Below are 26911 nucleotides of genomic sequence, written 5' to 3'. Positions count from 1 at the left end.
TGGGACGTGTTGATGGTGCTGTTGATGTCTCAAAATGAGAGATTGATGATGTTAGAAGGCCTCTTTTCCCTTGTGTGATAACAGCAACAACTGTGTGTGATCCTGACACCCAATTCCGTTGCCACGAATCAGGGACCTGCGTCCCCCTGTCCTATAAGTGTGATCTGGAAGACGATTGTGGAGACAGTAGCGACGAGAGCCACTGTGGTAAGCTCAAGAGAAGATCTCCGAGCCTTTTGACAGGTCTCAAATGTCTCTCTGCTGCCCTGGATACCGAAGGACCATTGCATAGAGGGCTGACCCTGCACCTAGCATGCTGGGGAATTATAGTTTGGCAGCTGGTGCCCCCATAGGAAATAGGCAAGTGAATTGTAAACTCAGGATGTGACTCCTGCCGTGGTGGATTTTATATCTGCTACTAGATTTAGTGATACGGTTACTTGAGCGAACACCAGACATCTGGGTGAGGAGGAAGGCTTGTGCAAGGCAAAGAAAGGAAGATGGGCGTCAACCTATTTTGCGGAGAAAGCCACCTCATTTGGCATTTCTCTTCACCAGTTGACTCCAGTGAAGAGTTGTGACGGGGGGGGAAGGGGCTGCTGGGGTTTAGGAGAACCTCTAGATAACATCCTGTGCAGTTTGGAGAACCCCCAAATCCCACTCCTGGCTGGCCCCACCCACCCCTCCCTGCTCAGGAGTCCCCACGCGGCCCACTTTGGATGCAGGTAAGTGCAGGGCGCGCGCGGAGGCCCGGGGAGGGCGAAAAACGGGCCTACCGGAAGTTCGGGAAGGCCCGTTTCCGTCCTCCAGAGGGCCTCCGGAGCCTGGGGAGGCCATTTTCGCCCTCCCAGAGGCTCAAGGAAAGCCTCCGGAGCCTGGGGAGGGCAAAAATGTCCCCACCGCCATCAGGCAGGAGGGTGACTAGGCCACGCCCACCATGGCCACGCCCACCCAGCAGCCAGGCAGAGAACCGCTTCCTAAAATTTTTGAAGCCCACCCCGGTTGTGACGCGTTGCCTAAGCAGAACCGTGTCTTTTTTTTTGCAGAAAGCAGATTGTTCCAGAAAGTCTTTTGGGCGGGGATGGAATAGGAGGAGGGATTGAAGAGAAATTGGTTGGGTCCTTCCTTCAGACTCCGCCGTAACGTTTGGTTTCCAGTTGCACGCACGACGAGTTAACCTATGGTTTAATTCAATGAATCATGATTATACAAACCAGGGTGCATCATATGAGGCTCAGTTAGGGTCAGCCGATTGGATAGTGAGATATAATCGTTGAATTTCCACCTGCGCCATTTTGTCCTGCGATTTTCAGAAGCCCACCAGTGTCAGAATGATGAGTTCAGCTGCAATTCAGGGATGTGTATCCGTCTCTCGTGGAAATGCGATGGTGACAATGACTGTCGGGATTGGTCGGATGAAGCGAACTGCACAGGTAAGCATCCCCCCTCCCACCCTCTCTTTCCCTCCCTCCCTCCCTCCCTCCCTTCCTCTGAAGGGATTAAGCTGTTAATAGGAGTTGTTCTTCAGTAGGCAACATCTAGTGCGAATAGAATAGAATAGAATAGAATAGAATAGAATAGAATAGAATAGAATAGAATAGAATAGAATAGAATCTTTATTGAGAAAAGAACATTGACAGGACAGGACAGGACAGGACAGAATAGAATAGAATAACAGAGTTGGAAGGGACCTTGGAGGTCTTCTAGTCCAACCCCCTGCCCAGGCAGGAAACCCTACACCACTTCAGACAAATGGTTATCCAACATCTTCTTAAAATCTTCCAGTGTTGGAGCATTCACAACTTCTGGAGTCAAGTTGTTCCACTGGTTAATTGTTCTAACTGTCGGGAAATTTCTCCTTAGTTCTAGATTGCTTCTCTCCTTGATTAGTTTCCACCCATTGCTTCTTGTCCTGCCTTCAGGGGCTTTGGAAAATAGGTTGACCCCCTCTTCTTTGTGGCAGCCCCTGAGATATTGGAAGATTGCTAGTCCTTCTTTTCATCAAACTAGACATACCCAGTTCCTGCAACCGTTCTTCATATGTTTTAGCCTCCAGTCCCCTAATCATCTTTGTTGCTCTTCTCTGCACTCTTTCTAGAGTCTCCACATCTTTTTTATATCGTGGCGACCAAAACTGAATGCAATATTCCAAGTGTGGCCTTACCAAATATAAACAGCTTTCTTGGAATTCGCTTTATAACACAGGATACACCCGTTATAATAGGGATTACGTTTGGTGGGAAGGTAACAGCGTTCCGTGCGCCTTTGGCGTTTAGTCATGCCGGCCACATGATCACGGAGACGTCTTCGGACAGCGCTGGCTCTTCGGCTTTGGAACGGAGATGAGCACCTCTAGATTTGGGAACGACTAGCACATATATGCGAGGGGAACCTTTACATTTACCTTTAATGTCCCATTTTATGGTCCACCCTTATTTGCCTGCCAGCTCTGACAGTTTCTAAAATAGACCAATCTGTAGTCCCGTAGCATGGACCTCCTTGTGCTGATTTCTCTTTGTGCCTGGATAAGAAGCCCTTCCCAAAAGAAAAAAAGCCAGCTTGGTTTAAACTTATATTCTTAAGATCTGACTTGAAATTATTCTGGAGTTATTTTTAAAAGGGTTCCTCTCTCACCTCTTGAAGGTTGAAGTATGATGCTTCCTGGGAAATAATTACTTTTCACGGTGAATACTTAATAGAATATCACCTCCAGAAGTGCCTAATAGCTTAGACTGTTATAGAAACATGTCCATCTCTCATGCTGGCACAAGGAGCAAAGAAGTAAGATAGGATAGTGAACTCGATTTTCCTTCCTGATAAAAACAGATCTCAAATATATGTTTTCTGAGGTTTTCGCGGGTGTTTGTATGTAGGTCTTTGGTTATTCGGGTTTTCTCCTGCGTAAAATTGGAGGTTTCTTGGCAACGTTTCGACGAAGTCTCATTCTGCATCTTCAGGCTGGTGTTCTCGGCTTTGTGCATCTAGGAGCTTCGTGCTTCTAGGAGCAATTGCTCCTAGAAGCACGAAGCCGAGAACACCAGCCTGAAGATGACGAATGAGACTTTGTCAAAACGTTGCCAAGAAACCTCCAATTTTACGTGGGAGAAAACCCGAATAACCAAAGACCTACATATTATATATATATAAAATCAGACTAAGAGAGAGGTTCCAGAACTTTTTTAAAAAAAAAAGCAGGGATATTTATATTGTACTCAGAACTACTCAGTTTTGTATTTCCAACAAAATCTGAGGTTCTTTAAGGCAATGGTGTCCAACCTTGGCAACTTTAAGACTTGTGGACTTCGAATCCCAGAATCCCCCAGTTTAAAGTTGCCGAGATGGGGCATCCCTTCTTTAAGGTTTGTAGAACTACATTCCATAACTCCAGGGGTGGGCTTCAGATCATTTAACAACGGGTTCGCTACCCTGTTGCTGGATGGGCGTGGCCATGGTGGGTGTGGCCTAGTCGGCCACCTGCACCATGGCAGGGGGCGTATTTTGCTCTCCCCAGGCTCCGGAGGCTTTTCTCGAGCCTCTGGGAGGGTGAAAACAGCTTCCCCCAAGATCTGGAGGCCGGAAACAGGCCCGTTTCCAGACTTTCGGATCTCCAGTAGGCCCGTTTTTTGCCCTCCCAGACCCTCCGTGCGGCCCCTGCACTTACCTGGAATGATGAACATGGAGACTCCTGGGAGGGGCGGGATGGGGTGGGAGGGGCTGGGTGGGGTGGGCGTGGCCAGCCAGGGGTGGCATTTGGGGGTTCACCGAACCCCGGTGATCCTTGGCTAGAGAATCGCCCAAATCCTGCCGAACCCCCAGGAGCCCACCCCTGCATAACTCCTATGAAAAAGGGGAAAAAAGAAGCACAATGACTCTTTTAACATCATGCTTTGGAAATAAAACGGGTTCAGAAAAACACAACGGGTTGTGAAATACCACAGCAATATATTTCATTTATTAGAAGTGCGTAATATTAATTTTTTTATTTATTTTTTTTTAAATCACCCCATCCATTGATGCTGGGCAGGGGAACGGGGAGGAAGCCCCTCTTTTCTTTGCAAAAGGCATCAGTTAGTGGTGGAATTTACAGCCACAAATATGTTTGGACTGTTGGTTTTGAGGAGAAGGTTTGGGCAAACGGAGGGAGAATGGTTTGGCCAGGGACTGTATGCACTTTTAGCGAAGATCAAAGCCACCTTCATAAGACTTGGCACACACAGCAGGGCAAGCCTGTCACTTCCCAGCTTTTCTTGTGAATTTCCCCAAGGTTGATCCTGCCTGACAGGCTGAGATGGTCAGCTTGACCTGATCCAATACAGCAGTGTGTGTGTGTGTTTGTGTGTATTCTTGTTACCCAACAGTGTGAAGGACGGTCATTTCAGCACTTAAGACAGCTCAGCAATGCCCGCTCAATGTTCTTTTTCCAGATTGCTGGTGGCCTCGAGTTATCTTTAGCTTGGTTGCATTCACACAACAGATTACCCTGGGTGACTGAATTAACTCTTTTTCTAAGTCGGCCTTTGGGCTGGACGAATGATCCCTGGCTTTGGCAGAGTCACTAGAGATTGTGTGTAGCCAGAAAGAGTTTGTCACAGGGGTCAAATCCTCCGGGGTTTGCCACCCGTTCACCGCGGGTGCATGTGCGCTAGGCACCAAATGCATGCATGTACCATGTGCGCCAAACACGCTGTGCGTGCACAGTGTGCATAAAATGCATGCGTAGTGCACGCCAAACGCCCGCTTCACGTGGAAAGAGGAGGCTTAAGAAGGTAAGTAGAACAGTGAGGGGGAGGAATAGCAGTGCCGCGCGATTTAGATTCGGTGGAAAGCAAAATTTCCTGCTTTCTAGTGAATATAAATCGCGCAGAATAGCCAATCATCGGAAATGCCGGTTCAAACGAACCCGTAGCATTTTTTTTTACTACTGGTTCACCCGAACTGGTAGCTTTTATTACTACCGATTTTCCCGAACCAGTGCGAACCAGTAGCATTTCACCTCTGGTTTGTCATCTTGATTTCCACATTCTCCTCTCCTCTCCCCTTCCTTCCTTCCTTCCTTCCTTCCTTCCTTCCTTCCTTCCTTCCTTCCTTCCTTCCTTCCTTCTTTGGTCCCTCCGTGCTGGTAAGTCGACACTGATGATGTTACCTAGTTGGGTAATGAAACATCTGCAAGACAACTACCAAGCTCAGAGAGCACCAAGAACCCCGCAGTAAAGTCAACAGTCTTTGTTGTGTTGCTTGCAGCTGTTCATCACACTTGTGAAGCCTCCAGTTTCCGCTGCCAAAACGGGCACTGCATCCCCCAAAGATGGGCTTGTGACGGAGACACCGATTGTCAAGATGGAACGGATGAAGACCCCATCAATTGTGGTAATGGACTTTCTAGATACAGGCAAACTCTCTTTCACTCCGACTTTTAACTTTCTCTTAACGTGGACCAGGGTCGAACACCTCTTAGTAAACTCGATTAATTCATCAGAAAGTCTAGAACTTTTAATAACATGCTTTATTATAGCAAGGCTAAGATGTGGTTACAAGAATTCCCGTGTCTCAATCGGAAGCACAATTTACACAATTGATATTCACTGCTCTTCTGTGTAAATGGCTAAACAGATTTCTCTTTTGGATACGTAGCTGAGTAGGCGGGGTGGGCTTCAAAAATTTTAGCAAGGGGTTCTCTGCCCGGTTGCTGGGTGGGTGTGGGCATGGCCATGGTGGGCGTGGCCTTGTTGGCCTCCTGCACCACGGGGGGGGGGGAGGAGGCATTTTTGCCCTTCCTGGGCTCCGGAGGCCCTCTGGAGGCCAGAAATGGGCCTGCTTCCGACCTTCCTGAACTTCCGGTAGGCCCGTTTTTCACCCTTCCCGAGCCTCTGCGCAATTCCTGCACTTTACCTGCATCCAAAACGGGCCATGTGGGGACTCCTGGGAGGGAAGGGGTGGGGTGGGAGGGGCCAGCCTGGAGTGGGATTTGGGGGTTCTCCAAATTGCAAAGAATCTTAGAGGTTTTCCCGAACCCCTGCGAACCCCCAACAGCCCACCCCTATGAGTAGAGAGACAAAGGCAATTTCCATCTGTTTCTTGTTTTGGTGGTAGCCAGATCTGGTAGTCGAGGCTCTTTGACCATGTGAGAATATCTAAAAGGTTAATTCTTAGCAACTGGGCCAAAATTTGTTAATCAGAGACCTTTCGTTGCTCATCCAAGCAACTTCATTAGTCAAAACCGGGCCTGGTGGCTCAGCAGACTGATAGCATTGTGATTAACACCAGCTGCCTGCAATTACTGTAAGTTCGAATCTCCCCAGGCTCAAGGTTGACTCAGCCTTCCATCCTTTCTAAGGTAGGTTAAATGAGGACCCAGTTTGTGGGGGCAATAAGCTGACTTTGTATAAATATACAAAAGTATGAAGGCTATTGCTTAACGCACTGTAAGCCGCCCTGAGTCTCCGGAGAAGGGTGCCATATAAATCAAACTTAAAAAATAAATAATAAAAATAAAAATTAGGTAGACGTAAAGTCAGATTGGGACGTTGTTGGAATGTTCCAACTCTTAACCTACCAACTTCAGGGGGTTCGCCCCAAAATGTTTGGCAATATGTCAACGAAGATTCAATCATCCAGGCCAAAAATATCTTAAAAAGGTTAAATCATGGGAACTGGAGCAAAATTGGTACATTCCAACGAATCTCTCTGACTCTCTGCCTATCTCATTTTTATTTTGACTGAAGAAGTTGCTTGGGTGAGCAACGAAAAGGTCTCAGATTCACAAATTTGGGCGCAGTTGCCACGATTTAAGATACTTTTAGATATTTTTGGTCTGAGTCTTCATTGACCACGTGAGAACTCATTTTCACAACCCCTTCATCACCCCCTACCCAGTTCTTCACGCTGTCAGCGTCTCAGAACTGACATAGAAAAGGGAGGAGAAGCCTGAACTTTTGCCTGCTAAATCCCTTTGAAGATTCGGTCTCCTCAGAGATGGGGAGGGGGGAGACATTCCTGTGACCTGACGAAGAAAGGAATCAGGAAAGTGACTTGGAAGATAGCCAATGAGAAGCAGAGAATTGGGGATCGGAAAGGGAGGGATTGGGGGGCAAAGGTCAGTACTGACCGCGAAGAGTCAGGATCAGATGGCTGTGCTCGAATAAAGAGAAAATTTCCTTAAAGATCGGCAGTTTGGAAGTTCATTTATTTTGAGATAGCATCGAAACCTGACAGACGCTTTGTTAAACCAAAGACCTCCTCCTAAATTTGCCGGAAGCCTAGTGTATTTTAAACTTAAGTTTGCTTTCTTTGTTTCCTTGTGGGATGGCTTGGCAGAGAAGAAATGCAACGGTTTCCAGTGCGCCACAGGAACATGTATCCCTTCTAGCAAGCGGTGTAATGGGGCGCAGGACTGCTCGGATGGCTCGGATGAACAACACTGTGGTGAGTATAACTGGAGCGTGAAAGTTGTAGCCAAGGTGAAAGTGGGGTTGCTGAGTAACCAAAAAGGAAACAAAGTCACAGAACTTCTCCGGACATTGGAGAACAACTTTTAATTAGCTTTTGCACTCGATCATTTTGCTCTGCACGTACAGATCGTCCTACAACTTAGGTAAGGTAAAGGTTCCCCCACACATGCGTGCTAGCCGTTCCCGACTCTAGGGGGCGATGCTCATCTCTGTTTCAAAGCCAGAGAGCCAATGCTGTCGAAAGACATCTCCGTGGTCATGTGGCCGGCATGACTCAACGCCAAAGGCGCACGGAACACTGTTACCTTCCCACCAAAGGTGGTCCCTATTTTTCTATTTGCATTTTTTTTTACGTGCTTTCGAACTGCTAGGTTGGCAGAAGCTGGGACAAGGAACGGGAGCTCACTAGGGATTCGAACCGCTGAACTGCCGACCTTTTGATCGACAAGCTCAGTGTCTTAGCCACCGAGCCACCCTGTCCCTTACACCGCGTCCCTACAACTTACAACCCATTAATTTCAGAACTGTTTTGAAATTACAGTAGCACTGACAAAAATAACTCATATCACATTTACTACGATTGCAGCATTCCCACCGTCACATGATCAAAATTTGGGCACTTAGTCCCAAGTAACAGACCCAATGCAATCAAAACTCTTGAGGCCAAGGTGCTCCTCAAAGTCCCAAATTTATTACGCATGTCATATTGGCACATCTGGTCAAAGTTTTTTCCCCCAGTCCACATATCCGTCACGTGGTCCAATCTGGTCACCATCCAAATTCCAGTTGGTTTCAGTCCAAGCCTCCCCAGCACCTGGTGAGAACATCCTTGGTTCCCAGGAGAAAGAATTTTATTTTGTCTACAAGTCCCCAGCTATCTCTACTCCCCCCTCCCATTCTCACAGCTCTGGCCAACTCTACTGTGGTGTTTTGGCCCTCCAGCAACCAGCGGAACTGTTGGTCGACTCAGACAGTGAGGAGGTTGGGGAGGGCAATCCTGGTGTCTGGGGAAGGCTCTGATGAGTGCTCTGTGTCAGAGGCAGAGAGGGGGACAGGGCCGTCTGACAGTTGTCAGCTGCCTTCGGAGTTGGACATCAGTGGGGCAGAAGAACAGCTGGCACCTGTACCCAGTGTGCGCATGCTCAGAGCTGCTAGGAAAAGGGAACAGCTAAGGAACAAGGGTCAACTCAGGAGTAAAGCCACAGATGGATGGTGAATGGATATTTGCGAGACCGCCTGCTGCTACCGATAACCTCCCACCGGCCAATACGCTCTCACAGAGAGGGCCTCCTCAGGGTGCCGTCGGTCAGGCAGTGTCGGCTGGCAGCCCCCAGGGGGAGAGCCTTCTCTGTGGGGGTACCCGCCCTGTGGAACGAGCTGCCTCCTGGAATACGATTGATCCCAGACCTCCGTACCTTCCGTAAAGCCCTGAAGACGTTTTTATTCCACCAAGCCGGCCTAGCCTAAATGGTTTTTAATTGGGATTTTAAATTTTATGGATTTGGGGGTCTTAAATTGGGAAGCTAATGATTTAATTCTTTTTAATTATCTTAACCTTTGTACGTGTATGTTTTTTAATTTTGGCTGTTCACCGCCCTGAGTCCCCTCTGGGAGAAGGGCGGTATACAAATTAAATTAATAAATAAAAATAAAATAAATGGCCCCTCCCAGAGGGAATAAAAGAGGAGCGAAAGGGGAGGGGAGTTTGCAGGAGACAATTAGTTTGTTTAATTGGTTCGTGACTCTCCGAGACTCCTTGCCAAGTTTCGAAGATATCGGTCTGGCAGCTTTCCAAGCCAGATAAGGTCTGTGAATGTAAATTCTCCCTTGAAAGACTTTGCTGGATGTGAATGAGAGGAATTCACAGTAACTTAATAAAAAGGGGTTTTTGTCGGGATGAGGAGTCTGCTTCATGCTCTTGGGAAGCCTAAACATGGCAGCCCTGAAGATGCTCCCAAAATGGCTTCCAGGTTGACACTTAGCAAATTGGGCAACTGAAATTTGGGTCTCGCTTGTGATTGCGAGTCGAGGGCTACCTGTCAGCTTTCTCTCTCCGATGCTTATTCTTCTTTCTGTCCTTCCTCCTACCCTGCCAACCTCGCTCTGCTTTGCCACTCTGGAGAATCCCTCTGTACACGCTACATGGATTTCATGTGCAAGAACCGGCAACAGTGTCTGCTGCGCTCCATGGTATGTGACGGCACTTTGCATTGCCGCGATGGCTCGGATGAAGATCCCGCCTACGCCGGGTGTTGTAAGTAAAAGCGGCTAGGAAAATTCGGATTTCCGGGATGGTGGGCATTTCCTTTCCCTAACAAGAGCTGGCTTGCTTGCAGCCCAGGATCCGGAGTTCCATCGCACTTGTGACCAGTTCAGCTTCCAGTGTCAGAACGGCGTGTGCGTCAGCTTGGTGTGGAAATGTGATGGCACCGATGATTGTGGAGATTACTCGGATGAGGCAAACTGTGGTGAGTGGAGAATGGGCCACTCAGAAGTGGGAGATAATATAATTTACCTAACAGTTTAGCCAGCACCGAAAATGTGAGCACACGCTTCGCTCGCACGCACCCGTACCGCGCATACGCACGACCTTCTGTGCATGTACTTTTCTCACATGCGCGGCTTGGATAAATGGGATAGCATAGCGCCGGGCTGGGGTTGGCCCCACCCACAGGTCGCTACTATCAGTTCACCCGAACCGGTTTGAACCAGCTGAATACCACCTCTGGTGCCATTGGAAGGAAAGGAGATATTGTAGGAGTGGGGAACGAATGATGTCCAATATCATGACTTCATTGTCCAAGCAAGGGTGGTGCGGTGGAGCTTTCACCTCACAATCAGGAGGCTGTGAATTCGATCCTAGGTAGAGGCAGATATTTCTCTCTCTGGGCACAAATGAGAATATATCTGCTGAACAAAACTCCGCATTGGTGACAAGAAGGGCATCCGGCCAGTAATCACTCAGCTCCATTCAGTTGCCCAGACTCCACCCTACAAGGGATTATGGGGTCATTGAAAGAAGATAATGATGAACGTCCAAGTGACACAATCTATATACTGGTAGTCCTTGACTTATAACAGTTCGTTTAGTGACCGACAGGCCACAACGTTAAGGTGGTGAAAACTGACTAGCATACTTTTTTCCTGCCTAGAAAACCCAACCGAAGTCCCCAGCTGTTCTCGGTATTACCAATTCCAGTGTGACAACGGGCATTGCATCCCCAACCGATGGAAATGTGATCAAGAAAACGACTGCGGAGATTGGTCGGATGAGAAGTCATGCGGTGGTAAGAGTCAGTCCTTTTTTCCAATTTCTCAAAGTTGGTTCTCTTTTTCTTAACCGGCCCACCTTGAAGTTGTTCTGGTTGGTATCTAGGCTCTGCAGTCATCCCCATCACCACGACGGTTCCTGCCACGTGTGGCCCAAATCACTTCCGGTGCAATAGTGGGACGTGCATCATGAATAGCTGGGTTTGCGATGGCTACCGAGACTGTGCCGACGGATCCGACGAGGAGGCCTGCCCCACTGCACGTAAGGCGCCCTACTCTTCACGCTTGCCCCTTTCACCGATTTCTAGACATTTGGGTGGGCTGGGCAAGAAGGGGAGAAATGACCTCACACCGCTGTGCAAATGACACCAATTGCATCGTTCGTGTGCCTTGCGTTACACAACACAACATGTTACATGAATGCCAGATAGAGAAGACACTAAGAGCTGCCAGATGTTCCAACAATAGGAAGGACTCTGTTGTGGCCCACCAGCGTCCAGTGGAGCTGGCAGCAGATTCGGACAATGAGGAGGTTGGGGAGGAACATGGGCCAGTCCTGGAGTCCGGGGAAGGAAGGCTCTGATGAGGGCTCTGCGTCGAAGGCAGAGAGTGAGCCAGGGCCGTATGCCAGTTATCAGCTGCCTTCGGAGTCGGACATCAGTGAGGCAGAGGAACAGCTGGAGCCTGTTCCCAGTGTGCGCATGCTCACAGTTGCCAGAGAAGGGAACAGCTAAAGAACAAGGGTCGACTCAGGAGTAAGGCCACAGGTGGATGATGAAGGGCCCCTCCCAGAGGGGATAAAAGAGGAGCGAAAGGGGAGTGGAGTTTGCAGGAGACAATTCGTTCATTACTGTATTCTTGCCAAGTATTGTGGGCGTCTGAAAGATATCGGCCTGGCCACTCCCCAAGCCTGATAAAGGTCGGAAATTGTGAACTATCTTTTTTTTTTTATTGAAAAAGTTTTTCAAATACAGATTTTCCCCCCCTTTTTTCCCTCCTCCTCCCTAACCCCCCCTCCCCCTCCCTTCCCCCCATGGCTTCTCCAAAATAAAATCCAAATTAATATCAAATTATATAATACTTTACCATCCTTTTACACCACCCCGCACATGCTAACCATTTCTTTCTAACTTTATTATTATATCCCCCCTATACTATACATTTCAAAGCAACCTTCAGCTATAAAACTATATAATAAATCCTAATTTGGCATTTATTCAACTCATAATCCACCCATTTCCTCCACCCCCATACATATATCTCTTAATTCAAATCTTTTACATATATTTATATCTAAACATAACATCCCTTTTCCTAAACTAAACAATCAGTATCCTAACCTATCTCCACCCATTTTCCTACAGGTCTACCATACATAATATTTTTAATATCTTTGTTCTTCTGCCCACACCACACCACTAAAAGATATTTCCATATATAAATAAAATCCTCAAATGACTTTAAATTTATAATCCATATAGTATCTTCTGTAATGTCTTTCAAGGAAATTGTGAACTATCTTGAAAGACTGTGGGAGAGGAAAGACTTTGCTGGAGAGGAATTCACTGTAAATGAAATAAAAGGGGTTCATCGGGACGAGGATTTAGCTTCGTGCTGCTGGGGAAGCCTAGGTCAGAACAGAAAGATAGCAAAGCCAACTCCCAGGAGATAGTTAATTTGCTTTCCAGTGCCATCAGTTAGCAACCTGTAGCCACTGGAGATATGCTACGTTCACTTATAATAATAAGGCAGGATTTTTTAGCAAGGGGGTTGAGGGACAAGCATTAATGCCTTGGCTTATGCTGGCAATCAACCCACAACGCACTAAGTCCATATGGATCAATTTGCATATTATACTGGGAGGAGGAGGAAAGAGAAGGAAGTAGAGTAGAACTGTGGGGTCCTTATTAGTCTCTGAGCTTGGTGGCTTTCTTGCAGAAGTTTCATTACCCAACTAGGGAACATCTTCAGTGCTAGAAGTAGGTGGATTTGTGGGGGCAGGAGGAGGAGGAAGAGGAGACCAAGTCCAATATGTCTCAGGGACACCAAGTTTGGAAAAACTGTTAGGGGCCACTGTTAATTCATAGAGGACAATCCGGACTAAAAGTCCCACGTAAAGTGGTTGAACATCTTCAGACATGCCAAGGTTCTTTTGTAGAACCAATTCCTTAAGGGAATGATACATGGACATCTCTGCTTCGATCGGCTGGGGAAGGCATCGTTTCCGCTGAAGTAGCCAGCCCAGATGTGGCTAAGTGCATCAGCTATTGATAGTTCAGATTTAGGACTAGGAAGGATCAGCTCATGGTTTGGAAGCTGTCTTCTCCTGTCTCAGCAGATTCAGGCTGCCATCTGGTGGTACGGGAGGCAAAGAAACCAGCCTTCCATATGAACATATATTATAGCCCAACCAAGCTATTCTCTAATGCAGTATTTCTGAACCTTGTGGACTTCAACTCTCAAAATTCCTCAGAAGTTTCCTAACAGCTCTCAAAGATGATGTTCTGATCTGGGCTTCCTTAGAAAGTAAACAGCGCAAACTTAGTCCTGGCAAACCTCTTCAATTCAAACGGCTGTGAATTATTGTCATTCATAGTCCGAAAGGCTTCTCAAACAGTCTATCAGGGGAATGTTTATAAACACCCACCTTATCTCCTTTGGAATGCTGCCAGAGAACTAATTGCCACACGCAGGGCGAGGCCAAACTTAGCACAGAGTCAAACAGAGCTTTCCCAGAGCTTTTACCGACCAGATGAACTAATTGCTTCCTGAAAAAACTCACGTCCCATTCGCTTCTCTTTTATGTCTTATGGGAGGGGCCAATCATCTCCAAGCCTTCCTCCCAAGCCGACCCTGTTTTCTTAATTGTTCCTGTCTCCTGGCAGCTCTGCGCATGGGTACACTGGGGACAGGCTCACGCTGTTCTTCTGCCTCGCTGATGTCAGACTCTGGAGGCAGCAAAAAACTAGCAGATGGCCTTGGCCCCCTCTCTGCCTCCGACTCAGAGCCCTCGTCCGAGCCTTCCCCAGACTCCAGGACTGGCCCACGTTCCTCCCCAACCTTCTCACTGTCCAACTCTGCTGCCAGCTCTGCTGGCCGCTGGTGGGCCACAACAGATGAAGTGTCCAGAGCAATGTTTCTGAACCTTGGCTGTTTTAAGATGTGTGGACTTCAACTCCCAGAATTCCTCAGAACCTTCCTAACAGCTCTCAAAGATGATGTACCCAGAGCAATGTTCCTGAACCTTGGCTGTTTTAAGATGTGTGGACTTCTGGCTGGAGAATTCTGGGAATTGAAGTCCACACATCTTAACACGGCCCAGGTTCAGAAACACCTGCTGTCAAGTTTCGAGGTCGTCTCGAATAAAATGTATTTCAAACAAAAGAAGAAAAAAGTTTTTTTGAAGAAAAAAACTCCTATTTATTGAGCACGACATCCTAACCTGACTCCAAACGAAGCAAACACTGACTTCCAGCCCCAAAACCCTCCCTTTCCGTTCCCCACTCCCCTGCAGTCATTGGCCATCTTCCAAGTCATTCTACCCCTAATCTACTCCAGCTCAAAGGAATTTCCCCCCTCCCATCTCATCTCCTCGGAAACATTATCTCCAGGGAAAATAAGTAGGTGAAAAGTCAGCCGTCCCTTTCCAGACGCCTTCGCTTCTCCTTCTTATGTCAGCACTAGAGTAAATGCAGGTTGACGTGCTGACACCTGCCCTAATGAAACAGGGTAATAGCATCTCTATGGCTTCTGGTAATGCATGTCTTTTCCCTCCACCTTCTGCCCACCCAGCCGTTGGTGCCAGTTCCACGTCTGCCAGCGTTCATGGACGGTGCAGCCGGTTTGAATTTGAGTGCCAGCAAACCAAGAAGTGCGTTCCAAATTGGAAACGCTGCGATGGCTTGAAGGATTGTCAGGACAGCACGGATGAACTGAACTGCCGTAAGTCTTTGTTGGCTTTATGGGGAAACTCCTGAAATATTCCTGCAGTCCCAGGACGTCCCTTGTCTTCTCTCTTGCCAGACAATGCCGGGGACCCTCTGGAATGGCTTCTAATCTGTATCCCTGGTTTTGCATCCCTCAAAAATGGCTGCATATCTTTGAGGCTCACAAGTTGTGTATGATTTCTCCATTCATTGGGTTCAAAATGCTACTGGTTCAGACCGGTTCGGTCAAACCGTGAAATGCTACCGGTTCAGACCGGTTCGGTCAAACCGCAATAGCAACGGCGGCGGGTGGTTCAGAGAACCGGTAGCGATGGCAGCACGAGGCTTCACCCGCCCACCTGGTTGTTGTTACTTCCTGGTTTTAACCAGGAAGTAACCTGTTTTTTACCCTCTGCGCATGCACAGAAGTGTTTGTGCATGCATAGAGGGTCCACGTTGCGTGTGCACTTCCGAACCGGTAGGGAAGGTAAGTAGATTTCAACCCTGGTTCAAATGGATCATACAAATCCATAATGTTGGTCAGTCATGAATGAACAAACCCTACAGTTGGGATGTGTTAACCATGGTAGCTCATTTCACCATCAATTGGGACCAAATACTTTGTTCAAAACCAAGTTAATTGGTCATGAATGAACCCAACAGTTGTATGAATAAACCATATTAAGCTCATTTGTCCGTTAATTTGATTCAATTAGATGTTACAAAAATTTAATGTTGGTTGATCGTGAATGAACAAACTCAACAGTGATGGGTTAACCATGGTAGTTCATTACTCCATTAATCTGAATCAATTAGATGTACAAAATCATAATGTTGGTTGGTCACGAATGAACAAATCCAACAATTGTATGAGTAAACCATGGTAGCTCATTTCTCCATTAATGATTCAATTAGATCAGAGGTGGGGAACGATGGTCCTTTTATGACTTGTGGACTTCAACTCCCAGAATTCCTGAGCCAGTATAAAAGGGCCATACCATATTTTTCAGAGTATAAGATGCACCTTCCCCCCCTCCCCCCACAAAAGGGAGTGAAAATTTAGGTGTGTTTTATACACCGAATGTAGCCCCGCCCACCCACTGTCCCCCACCCTTTGGCCTCTGCCTCCCAGCAATTTACCTCCTTGCAGCAAGCAGCAAGAAGAAACAGCTCGTTTCAGCTTCAGCACAGCCTAATTAGCACAAGTTGATTGGATCGGCCTCCCGACTCTCAGCTGTTTTGCACAGGGCTCTGCTGCTTGCTGCAAGGAGGTAAATTGCTGGGAGCAGATTTTTTTTTCTTGTGCTAATCAAACTATGCTGAAAACGAAAATGAAAGTAAAGCAGGCTGTTTGCTGCAACGAGGCAAAATTGCTGGGAGGCAGAGGCAGATTTCTTTTTCTTCTTTTCCTCACCAAAAAAGGTAGGTGCCTCTTAAAGTCCAGAGCGTCTTATACTCTGAAAAATACGGTAGTTCCCCACCCCTGAATTAGATGGTAGAAAACTTTGGTTGATCATGAATGGACAAACCCAATTGTGATGAGTAAACCCCAGTAGCTCATTTCTCCATTAATTTGATTCAAGTAGCTCATATATAAAACCATGATCATTGGTTGATCATGACTGGACAAACCCAACAATCGTGATGACTGTAAAGATCTACTAGGCTTTCAGGAAAAGAAACAGCACCAAAATCCAGGAATGCTTCTACTATTCAAAGTACGGCGACAGATTACTCAGTGCGAGACAACTAAGCAGATCCGCCCCGTCTACTTGTTGTAAGATGGCAGTGTTGTATGTTCTTCTGTCTTCCAGCGACTCACAGCACCTTGTTATGCCCTAGTGGATTCAGATGTGAAGATGGGGAGGCCTGCATCATGAAGATGGAGCGATGTGACGGTTTTCTGGATTGTCCGGATAGCAGCGACGAAAAGAACTGTACCGGTAAGTCATGACCTCTAAACAGAACTCCAAAAACAATTAAGCCGATGGAATCAAATCAAATCAAATATCATCATTATGGTCTCTGTTCTGTTCCCGTCTCATACACGCACACAAACAGACAGCCAGGGGTTAAATAAACTAGCAGACAACCAATTCTTCTGATAAGAGGCTTGGCAGCAACCCAGTAGCTGCTTGCCAAGAACTTTACTCATAAACAAGATACACACAGTTCAAGAATTGTCCAGTCCGTAATTAAATCCAAGGCAGATAATGTTTCCAAAGATGCAATGTGACTCGATAGTAGTTAGTTTTGTCCGTCACAGAGTCTGAATGGCCACCTCACCCCCTTTTATGCCCTGTGGGGTGTGGTCCAGTGACTCAGCTTAATCACTGGCACGCCTATTCTTCTGTTGCACGTGCTTATCTCTGCGACGCTGCCGAGGATCCAGCCAAGACTCATCTCCCTCCTTACTGTCCACCTGTGGCTGCGTGGACGTGCTTGGCCCCGGCCCTATCTCTTGCCCTTCGGCGGACACCAAAGGCATTGCCAGAGAGGAGGGTCCTGGAGAGGGAGGCCTTGCCAACTCCTCTCCTTCACCCTCGGAGTCCTCTCCTGCCGATGACACAGGCTCAGGTAACGGAGCCACAACAGTCCCTGACCAGCCTTTCTGATGACTTGCGACTGGAATTCCAGCCCCAGTTGTGATCCTAAATCGAGGACAGCCTGTAAGTCCATCCAGCAGTGGGTTTCGCATTTTGTTACCACTGGTTCACCGCGTGCCTTTTGCACATGCGCCCGGCCTTCCATGCGTGCACTTTGCTCATGCTTGTGCCTTCCACGCATGCCTAAATAGGACAACATAGAGCCGGAACAGGTGGGTGGGCCTACCCGCGATTGATTTCCGCTACCGGTTTGCCTGAACCGTCTGAATACCACCTCTGATTTCATCCAATGAGGCTGGTGGGGTGGAGCACAGTTCAGAAGACCTGTCTCAAGATGGCTTTTCCCCAGGGGTTTCTTGCTCCCTTCGTCCTCTTCTCTCAACCCCGGCTTGTTTCGGCAGCAAAAAAAACCCTCCGGCCTTCAATTCATTATGGCTGAGATAACTTCCCCATTAATGGCCATCGATCGCCCTTTCCGTTTGACACCGCTTCCCACGCTGCGATGCAGCCCTGTCCCTCCCCGAGTGGAAAGGGTCACAGAGCATCCATCAGTCTTTAGTTCTTTAATTAAATATTGATTGGGAGGAGTCTGTCCAGATTCTCTTCACCCACCGCAATGTGGAAAATGTCCACCTGGCTGGAATTTTAAAAGAGCGGCACTCAAACAGCTTGGAAGCCATTTTCCAAGGACGAGGAAGTTGATCTTGTTAAGGATATTGGTGTTGTGTTACCAACCAGCAGAGTAAATGGACAAGGAAACGTTGCTGAGAGCAATGAATAAGAGATATGCAAACTGGTTTATCAAAAGCTTACTTTATAGTAGAAAAACAATCTCATAGTCTTTAAACAAATTCCAAGTCTTTGCCAGTAGTTACAGAATCTTCTTACCAAACAAACATTAGTTGGTTAGAATAACAAACTCACTCTGGTTCACAAACCACGATGGTAGCAGATAGCAACTCCTCACTATGGCAGCATATCATACTCTGGTAGCATATCACATCAGCTTCATACATAATGGCAGCATATCATAGCAGCAACTGAACAAGTTACAATACCTTGCTTAAATACTCTCACAACCAGTGATTACCTAATTACAGCATGACTCAGCATTATAATGATTCAGCAGTAAAGCCTTAAAGTCACACAATACATTTTCATATTAAAGTCACAGAACACATATATTGCCTGGACAACTAGTTAGGCTCAAACCATATCCTAACAGATCTTAAGAGAAATTAGTGGATTGGGGAAAAGACTAGGAACTATTTGAACTACTCTGTTTTTATTGGGGGGCATTTGCAGCGAGGGGACAGGGGAGGAAGTGAGGTCAGGAGCTCAACCAGAGCCTTTGATCTGTGCAGCCGGGACAGAAAAACCCACTTGACCTATAGTAAGTTTCTAGCCATTTGGGGTGGTGGGTCCAACTCTCCAGACTGTAGTCTCTCCGTAGTCAATCTTCAGGAAAAATCGGAAGGCACAATTTATAAGAATAATATAAAAGTTTGGGATTGGGTGATCGGTTCTATTAACTGCTGTGGAATCTTCTGTGTGCTAGGAGTGTGTAGTATGTAAATAAACTGGATGGATGGATGGATGGATGGATGGATGGATGGATGGATGGATGGATAGAAGCGAAAGGGAAGGAAGGGAGAGGGAGGGAGGGAGGTTAACCTTTTGTCCAGAAGACTATTTCTGCATAGAACAGGTGATAATAGCTATAGCAATAGCATTTAGACTTATATACCGCTTTACAAGGGATGCGGTGGCTCAGCGGCTAAGACGCTGAGCTTGTCGATCGAAAGGTCGGCAGTTCAGCAGTTCGAATCCCTAGCGCCGCGTAACGGGGTGAGCTCCCGTGACTTGTCCCAGCTTCTGCCAACCTAGCAGTTCGAAAGCACGTAAAAAAAACGCAAGTAGAAAAACAGGGACCACCTTTGGTGGGAAGGGAACAGCGTTCCGTGCGCCTTCAGCGTTGAGTCATGCTGGCCACATGACCACGGAGATGTCTTCGGACAGCGCTGGCTCTTCGGCTTTGAAACGGAGATGAGCACTGCCCCCTAGAGTCGGGAGCGACTAGCACATATGTGCAAGGGGAACCTTTACCTTTTACTGCTTTACAATGCTTTTACAGCCCTCTCTTACCAGTTTACAGAGTCAGCCTATTGCCCCCAACAATCGGGACCCTCATTTTACCGAACCTCAGAAGGATGGAAAGCTGAGTCAACCTTGAGTCTGTCCGAATCGAACTCCTGACAGTGAGCAGTGACTTAGCCTGCAGTACTGCATTCTAACCACTGCGCCACAACTGTTCTTTAACTTGTTCTGTTGTGTGGATGTTTGGGTGGTTTAGGGGTGGAGAATTGTAGTGGGTGGGTGGGTGTTTGGGGATTGTTATGTGTGTTGGGCCGGGTCTTTGGGTATTAAGTGAATTTCGTTGTATGGTATACTGTGTATACACATACAATGACAATTACTTTACTTTAGTTTACTTTTACTTTTATTTGATTTATATACCGCCCTACTCCCGAAGGACTCACGGCGGTGAACAGCCAACAATAAAATAAATACATACAAAATTTAAAAAGCAGAAATAAAATCGAATTAAACAGTTTGGCCCAGACAAATTAAAAAACCCCAATCAATTTAAAACAAATTAAACTTTGAATATTAAAAATATTAAAAAATATTTTTAAAAAGTTGTTATTGTTATTATTATTATTAATCTCAATCCCTTCTTTCCGGTCCTTATCAAAGTCAGGAATTCTTTCTTTTTTCTTCTTCTTTTTTTTACGTAGATGATACTCTCGTCTATAAGGTTCAGAACCTGCAATGGACAGCTGATTTTTTGGGCAACATCACGTTATCCTGGGCTCAGCCGAAGAAGATGCCTCTCGCTTCCTGTGTCTACAACATCTACTACAGGTAGATGGTCTGATTTGAGCATTCTCGGTAACTCAGGGAGCTTGGCTGCAGGTTTAAAATTAGGCCCCGTGTGCTAAAGTAGAACCCCTTATTAGTACGTTCCGTTCATGGCATATGTAGCAAACGGTAAAGTACTGTGTCCTAAATTAGTGTGGTGGATATCCAATTACTGTGGTGGATATCCAAGGGTGGAGAAGTCAGAACCGAGCCACGTCCTTTTCTAGCGTTGATAGTTTCACTAACCTGATTTGCACTTTACAAAGTGCTCATAATTAACTGTGTTTTCTCAAGGAACCTACAAAGTGTCTGATTTCATACAACATGCTAAGTCAACAGTCTAATCCAGGGGCCTGTAACCTTAAACACTCAAAGAGCCATTTGGACCCGTTTCCCAAAGAAAAGAAAACACCGGGAGTCACAAAACCTCGGTAGGCGTGGCCAACTCGACGTCAATCCCTTCCACCAGTCACATGGACCCCCCCACGAGCCACGCCTACCTAGCCAGTGATTAGGGCAGAGAACTGGTTGTTAAAAAACACCAGGAACCACAAAACCCTTTTGACATCTCTCTCTCTCCTCTCCCTCCTTCCCTCCCCACCCTTTCTTTCTTTCTCTCTCTCTATCTCTCTGTCTCTGCCCCGGCTGCTTTTCCATCCCCCGCCGTTGCCCTTACCTTCTCAAGCCAGGGGAGGGCAAGTGGGGAGTCAGCCAGTGGTGGGATCACCAGACAGGGAGCCACAGCAGAGGGCCCAAAGAGCCGCATGTGGCTCCAGAGCTGCAGGTTGCTGACCCCTGGTGTAACTCTATTAATGCTTAGTGTGCAAGAACCCAAACATGGATGGAATTATCTACGGGACTGCCTACTACCACCAATAGCCTCCCACCGGCTGGTACGCTCTCATAGAGAGGGGCTCCTCCAGGTGCCGTCGGCCAAACAATGTCGACTGGCGGCCCCTAGGGTGAGAGCCTTCTCTGTGGGGGCACCTAGTATCTGGAATGAGCTCCCCCCGGAGATATGGAGGATCCCGGATCTGCGCACCTTCCGTCACGCGCTTAAGACCTTTTTATTCGACCAGGCGGGCCTGGCCTAATCTTTTCCCTCTTTTTAATTATGCAAATTTTAATTGGTTTTTAAATGATTGGGGTGTTTTAATCTGTCTGGGCCAAATTGTTTAATTCGTTTTTACTTTGTTTTTAAATTTTGTATCTATGTATTTTTACTGTTTGGCTGTTCACCGCCCTGAGTCTTTCGGGAGTAGGGCGGTATATAAATCAAAGTAAGTAAAGTAAGTAAGTAAATGTATTTCTAGCAGCATCAAGACAAAATGATGAATGCATGCATGCATGGAACAGCTTCAAAACCGCCTGTCCCGTCACTCCACCGCGGTGATGTTGTGGTTTTTGCCCACTCTAGGATGGTGGGAGAAAGCATGTGGAAATCGGTGGAAACTCACAGTAGCAAGACCAACACCATCTTGAAAGTACTGAAGCCGGATTGCACCTATCAAGTCAAGGTCCAGGTCCAGTGTTTGAGCAAAGTGTACAACACCAACGATTTCATAGTCTTACGGACTCCAGAAGGACGTAAGCCAGTCCATTTCTTCACAGCCTGCATGGGGTAACTGTGGGGTAAAAACTCATATTGCCTGGGGCACAAGTACTTAGTTGCAGAGGAGAAGGTCTCTTGCACCTTTCAATGATCTCTAAATGAATCAGAATCAGTATAGAGCTGGAAGGGACCTTGGAGGTCTTCTAATCCAGCCCCCTGGTCAAGCAAGAGATTTTATACCATTTCAGACAAGTGACTGTCCAGTCTCTTCTTAAAAACCTCCACTGACGAAGCACCCACAATGTCTGTTCCACTGATTAATTGTTCTCATTGTTAGGAAGTTTCTCCTTAGTTCCAGGTTGCTTCTCTCCTGGATTAGTTTCCATCCATTTTGTCAACTTGCAAAGCTTTCAAGTTGCCATGAGCAGGAGGGAGGGAGAAATGAAGTGAATTCCATACATTCTTCCTGACCGCAATCAGAAGGAGAGTGTTAGGTTTCACAGCCAGCCAAAGTGGTTAATTGGAGAATGTGATTTATGACATGGCCAGAGAGGAGGGGAGAGACAGGGTCATAGAGGAACGTAAATCTACATAGGATCAGTCCTAACTACATCCCAGTATTGCCGGAATGTTGCTCCTAATAAATGACTATATTTCCTTTGAAGTTTGGATCATGGCTCATGAATTAATTAGGGCATCTTTCGGAAACTTAACACATTTCTTCTTGTCCTGCCTTCTGGTGCTTTGGAAAATAAGTTGACTCCCTCTTCTTTGTGGCAGCCTCTCAAATACTGGAATACTGATTTCATGTCCCCCCTAGTCCTTCTTTTTTCTAACTAGCCAGACCCAAATCCAAACGATAGATGATCAGGGCAGGAAATGATAAGGTCCCTAAATGACTTTACTGTCAGACCAGGGGTGAAATCTAGCAGGTTCTGGCAGGTTCTGGAGAACCGGTAGAAGAAATTTTGAGTAGTTCAGAGAACTGGCAAATACCACCTCTGGCTGGCCCCAGAGTGGGTTGGGAATGGAGATTTTGCAGTATCCTTCCCCTGCCATGCCCACCAAGCCACGCTCACAGAACCGGTAGGGGAAAATTTTGAATTTCACCCCTGTGTCAGACACTTCCCCTATAGATGTTGATCAAGGTTCTCCAACTACATAGAGGTCCCCAACCCTTTCTGGGACATTGGTTCCATCCAAACCACTCTTCCTGTTGGGAGTTTCTTTCTAATTTTCAAGCAAAATTTGTCCCTCAAGATCACTGTTCCATGTTCTTCTGCATTCTGGAAAGATGCAGAAGGAGGCCCTTTCAACCTTCTCGAGGTTATGAATCCCATTTCTTTCTACCTTCTTCATCCGATGGGCATGTGGTTGTAGCATTATGTACAAAGGGTGGCTGAATTGTTTTAATTTCCACAACTGCAAGGAGTAGCTCCAAGGAGGTCATTTAGTTGGAGAGCTGTACTTGACTCAAGGATTCCCTGTCCTTTCCACCAAAGAAGGATGCATGGAAGAATGTGCTCTTAATGGCTGGCAGTGTTGATAACTTTTGTGGGGGTCTACAAACAAGACCCCAAACACAGGAGACTAGACACACTAGGACTGGGTACCACCAGGGCAAGAAATCAGTTGCTCTGTTCTCCAAGCTCCTGAATTCCATGCATCTGGTTGGCCACTAAGAGACACAGAAATCTGGGATGGATCAGTCCCTGGCTTGCTCCAACAGGACCACTTATCTACCCACCTTCCTTCCTCCTTCCCTCCTTCTCTTTTTCTCTCTCTCCAGTTCCAGATCCACCCCGCCATCTTCAACTGCAGCTGAAGAAAGAAGCTGAAGGCATCGTGGTTTGCCAGTGGGCGCCTCCGGCAAACGCCCACGGTCTCATCAGAGAATACGTTGTAAGTATCTCAGTGTTTACATGGAGATACCCTGACTACGATGAGGGAGAATAGATTTTAACAGGCATTGGACAGGGGCACCATTTTCCCCTCCGGTGATATTACTCAACTGCCATTTCGCTCCACAAATACCTGAGGTCAAACTTGCAGATTCACACCTTTCATTGGAGATCACGGCAGGATCTTAAAGATCTGAAAGCCTACTGCGAGGTGACTTTAGCAAGGAGATGGTTGTCCCTGTTTTTCCGTCCTGGTAGGTGGAATACAGCAGAGCCAGTTCGAAGGAATGGTCTTCCGTGAGGGCACCCACTAACTGTTCCGAAGTTGAGATGTTGCAGGTCAACGCCTTATATGTTTTCAGAGTGAGTAGATGTTTCCTTTTATGCAGGAACTGGGTAGGTCTAGTTTGATGAAAAGAAGAACTAGAGGAGACATGATAGCAGGGTTCCAATATCTCAGGGGCTGCCCCAAAGAAGAGGCAGTCAAGCTATTCTCCAAAGCACCTGAGGGTAGGACAAGAAGCAATGGGTGGAAACTCATCAAGGAGAGAAGCAACCTAGAACTAAGGAGAAATTTCCTGACAGTCAGAACAATTAATCAGTGGAACAACTGGGCTCCAGAAGTTGTGAATGCTCCAACACTGGAAGTTTTTAAGAAGAGATTGGATAAGCATTTGTCTGAAGTGGTGTAGGGTTTCCTGCCTAAGCAAGGGGTTGGACTAGAAGACCTCCAAGGTCCCTTTTTTTAAAAAAAATTGGTTTATATGCCACCCTTCTCCGAAGACTCAGGGCGGCTTACAATGTGCTCAGCAATAGCCTTCATCCTTTTGTATATTTATACAAAGTCAGCTTATTGCCCCCAAAACTGGGTCCTCAATTTACCTACCTTAGAAAGGATGGAAGGCTGAGTCAACCTTAAGCCTTGGCGAGATTCGAACCCTGCAGTAATTGCAGGCAGCTGGTCTTAATAACCAGCTTAATAACAGGGTTCCTTAAACCCCTGTACTACCAAGCCCTTCCAACTCTGTTATTCTATTCCTATTCCTATTCCTATTTCTATTCTATTCTATTCTATTCCATTCCACTCCACTCCACTCCACTCCACTCCACTCCACTCTATCTATTCTATTCTATTCTATTCTATTCTATTCTATTCTATTCTATTCTATTCTATTCTATTCTATTCTACTCTATTCTACTCTATTCTACTCTATTCTAAATTGCTATTCTATTCTAGTCTAGTCTAGTCTATTCTATTCTATTCTATTCTACTCTACTCTACTCTACTCTACTCTACTCTACTCTACTCTACTCTACTCTACTCTACCCTACTCTATTCTATTCTACTCTATTCTATTCTACTCTATTCTAAATTGCTATTCTATTCTATTCTATTCTATTCTATTCTATTCTATTCTACTCTACTCTATTCTACTCTATTCTCAATAAAGATTCTATTCTATTCTATTCTATTCTATTCTATTCTATTCTATTCTACTCTACTCTACTCTACTCTACTCTACTCTACTCTACTCTACTCTACTCTACTCTATTCTTAGCCCTCTATGAGCATCAGCTGATCTTGGCCTGTAGAACTAGGAGATTTCTCTTCTTCTGTTGTCCCAAAAAGAATGGATGTTTAAAGGGCAATGGATTCAGGGTAAGGCAGCCAACCGAAGGGCAGATTCTGATGGAACTGCAACCTATCAGGATTGTTTGACGATGGAGGACCACGGGAGGAATGTCCTTGCAGAAGCTTCTTCTCGTCCTAAGCAAGAATCTTGCTATCTTTGTTCTTCTCTTTAACTTTTCCTTGATGGACACCTCTTGGGTGGTTTCCTTTGATGACAATAACCCATAATTGTGTGGGAACCTTCTGCAAGCATCTTCCTCTGCCTTCCTCCATCCACTGGCCACCTGTGGTTAGCAGCAGGATCTATCCATGGCTGTTGAGATCCATCACTTGGCAAAAGTCGTCTGGCTTTTTGAGAGTGGCCTCCCCCCAAGCTTTTGAGTTGTACTGGCTGGGAATCCCGGGTTTTGTAGTCCCTATCCCTTTGGGGAGAGGGTGGAGTGATCCTGGTTTTCGGATCGCTCAGCATTTCCTTCAGAATAGCAGTGAATATGTCATCTGGTCCTCGCTCCCTTCCCTGCCGTTCACTTACAAACTTCCTTGGCCTTTTGTTTGCTTTAAAAAGAGCTATTTTATCCAGGACAATGGATTGCTTATTTTAACAAGCTTTTTCTGTTTTCGAAAAGGTTGCCGCAGTTACAAGCCGTGGAGTGGGCAACTGGAGCGATTCCAAATCCATACGGACAATAAAAGGCAAAGGTAAAACCTTTCAGGGGTTAATTTCTTGCATTCTTTTCTCGTGCTAGAAGAGGCACGGAGGTTGGTAAAGACAGCTAGACGGCAGCAGCTATTCCACCCCCATCTGGTCTCAAAAAGCTCAGGAGATCTGCCCTGGGCTTTGACTTGGAGGAGAGGAATCCTAGGGCTCTTGCAGAGGAGAAGGAGCTCCGTGCTCTGTGTTTTTCTACACTTAATCTTTCCCCTGCCTCAAGCTGAACTTGTGGCTCAGAAGGTTAATTCAGCTGCCTAACATGCAGGAAGCCCAAGTTCGAATCCGAGTAAGGGTATGGCTAGCTGATGAAAGCTAAAAAGCTTGAAATAGATCTATACTAGTCTCCCTTTATTTCTTTATCAGCAATATATATATATATATATATATATATATATATATATATGTAGGTCTTTGGTTATATATATATATATTCCTTTTTCTTTTTTGTACGCTTTTATGTGCGTATTCTTTCTAGCCAGGTTTTACCTACGTAAGCTAAGATGTTCTAGGGCTGTGGAACATCTTAGCTTATGTAGGTAAAACCTGGCTAGAAAGAATATGCATATATATATATATATATATATATATAATGTGTGTGTGTGTGTGTGTGTGTGTGTGTGTGTGTGTGTGTGTGTATAGTTAATATTTCGGGTTTCTTCCCGTGTAATTGTGGATATATCCCTAAAAGGGGATGTAATTATATCCACAATTACACGGGAAGAAACCCGAAATATTAACTATACACACATACATACCCGTGAAAACTTACATAAACAAATATATATATATATATATATATATATGTTTGTTTTTCTTTTAGCCAGGTTTTTTTTTTTTTTTTAATTTGATTTATATGCCGCCCTTCTCCGGAGACTCAGGGTGGCTTACAATGTGCTAAGCAATAGCCTTCATCCTTTTGTATATTTATACAAAGTCAGCTT

General features: G+C 46.2%; 1 protein-coding gene across 1 annotated transcript in view; it reads left to right on the top strand.

The window, feature by feature from the left end:
- The window catches only part of SORL1 (sortilin related receptor 1), a 107521-nt gene that overhangs the window by 68317 nt on the left and 12293 nt on the right, over positions 1-26911 (top strand). Inside the window, exons 24-38 of the mRNA XM_087875698.1 lie at positions 85-207; positions 1314-1433; positions 5242-5367; positions 7315-7422; positions 9571-9702; positions 9785-9916; positions 10601-10735; positions 10825-10980; positions 14511-14660; positions 16459-16587; positions 20049-20175; positions 21590-21759; positions 23514-23626; positions 23884-23988; positions 25885-25957. Coding sequence (XP_087731824.1) covers positions 85-207; positions 1314-1433; positions 5242-5367; positions 7315-7422; positions 9571-9702; positions 9785-9916; positions 10601-10735; positions 10825-10980; positions 14511-14660; positions 16459-16587; positions 20049-20175; positions 21590-21759; positions 23514-23626; positions 23884-23988; positions 25885-25957 — 1899 coding nt within the window. The remainder of the gene's footprint in view (positions 1-84; positions 208-1313; positions 1434-5241; positions 5368-7314; positions 7423-9570; positions 9703-9784; positions 9917-10600; positions 10736-10824; positions 10981-14510; positions 14661-16458; positions 16588-20048; positions 20176-21589; positions 21760-23513; positions 23627-23883; positions 23989-25884; positions 25958-26911) is intronic.

Source organism: Pantherophis guttatus, chromosome 9, assembly GCF_059756535.1.
Source record: "Pantherophis guttatus breed Tessera chromosome 9, ASM5975653v1, whole genome shotgun sequence".
NCBI lineage: Eukaryota > Metazoa > Chordata > Lepidosauria > Squamata > Colubridae > Pantherophis > Pantherophis guttatus.
Note: the sequence above shows the minus strand (reverse complement) of the source record. Positions and strands in the feature narration are given on the sequence as shown.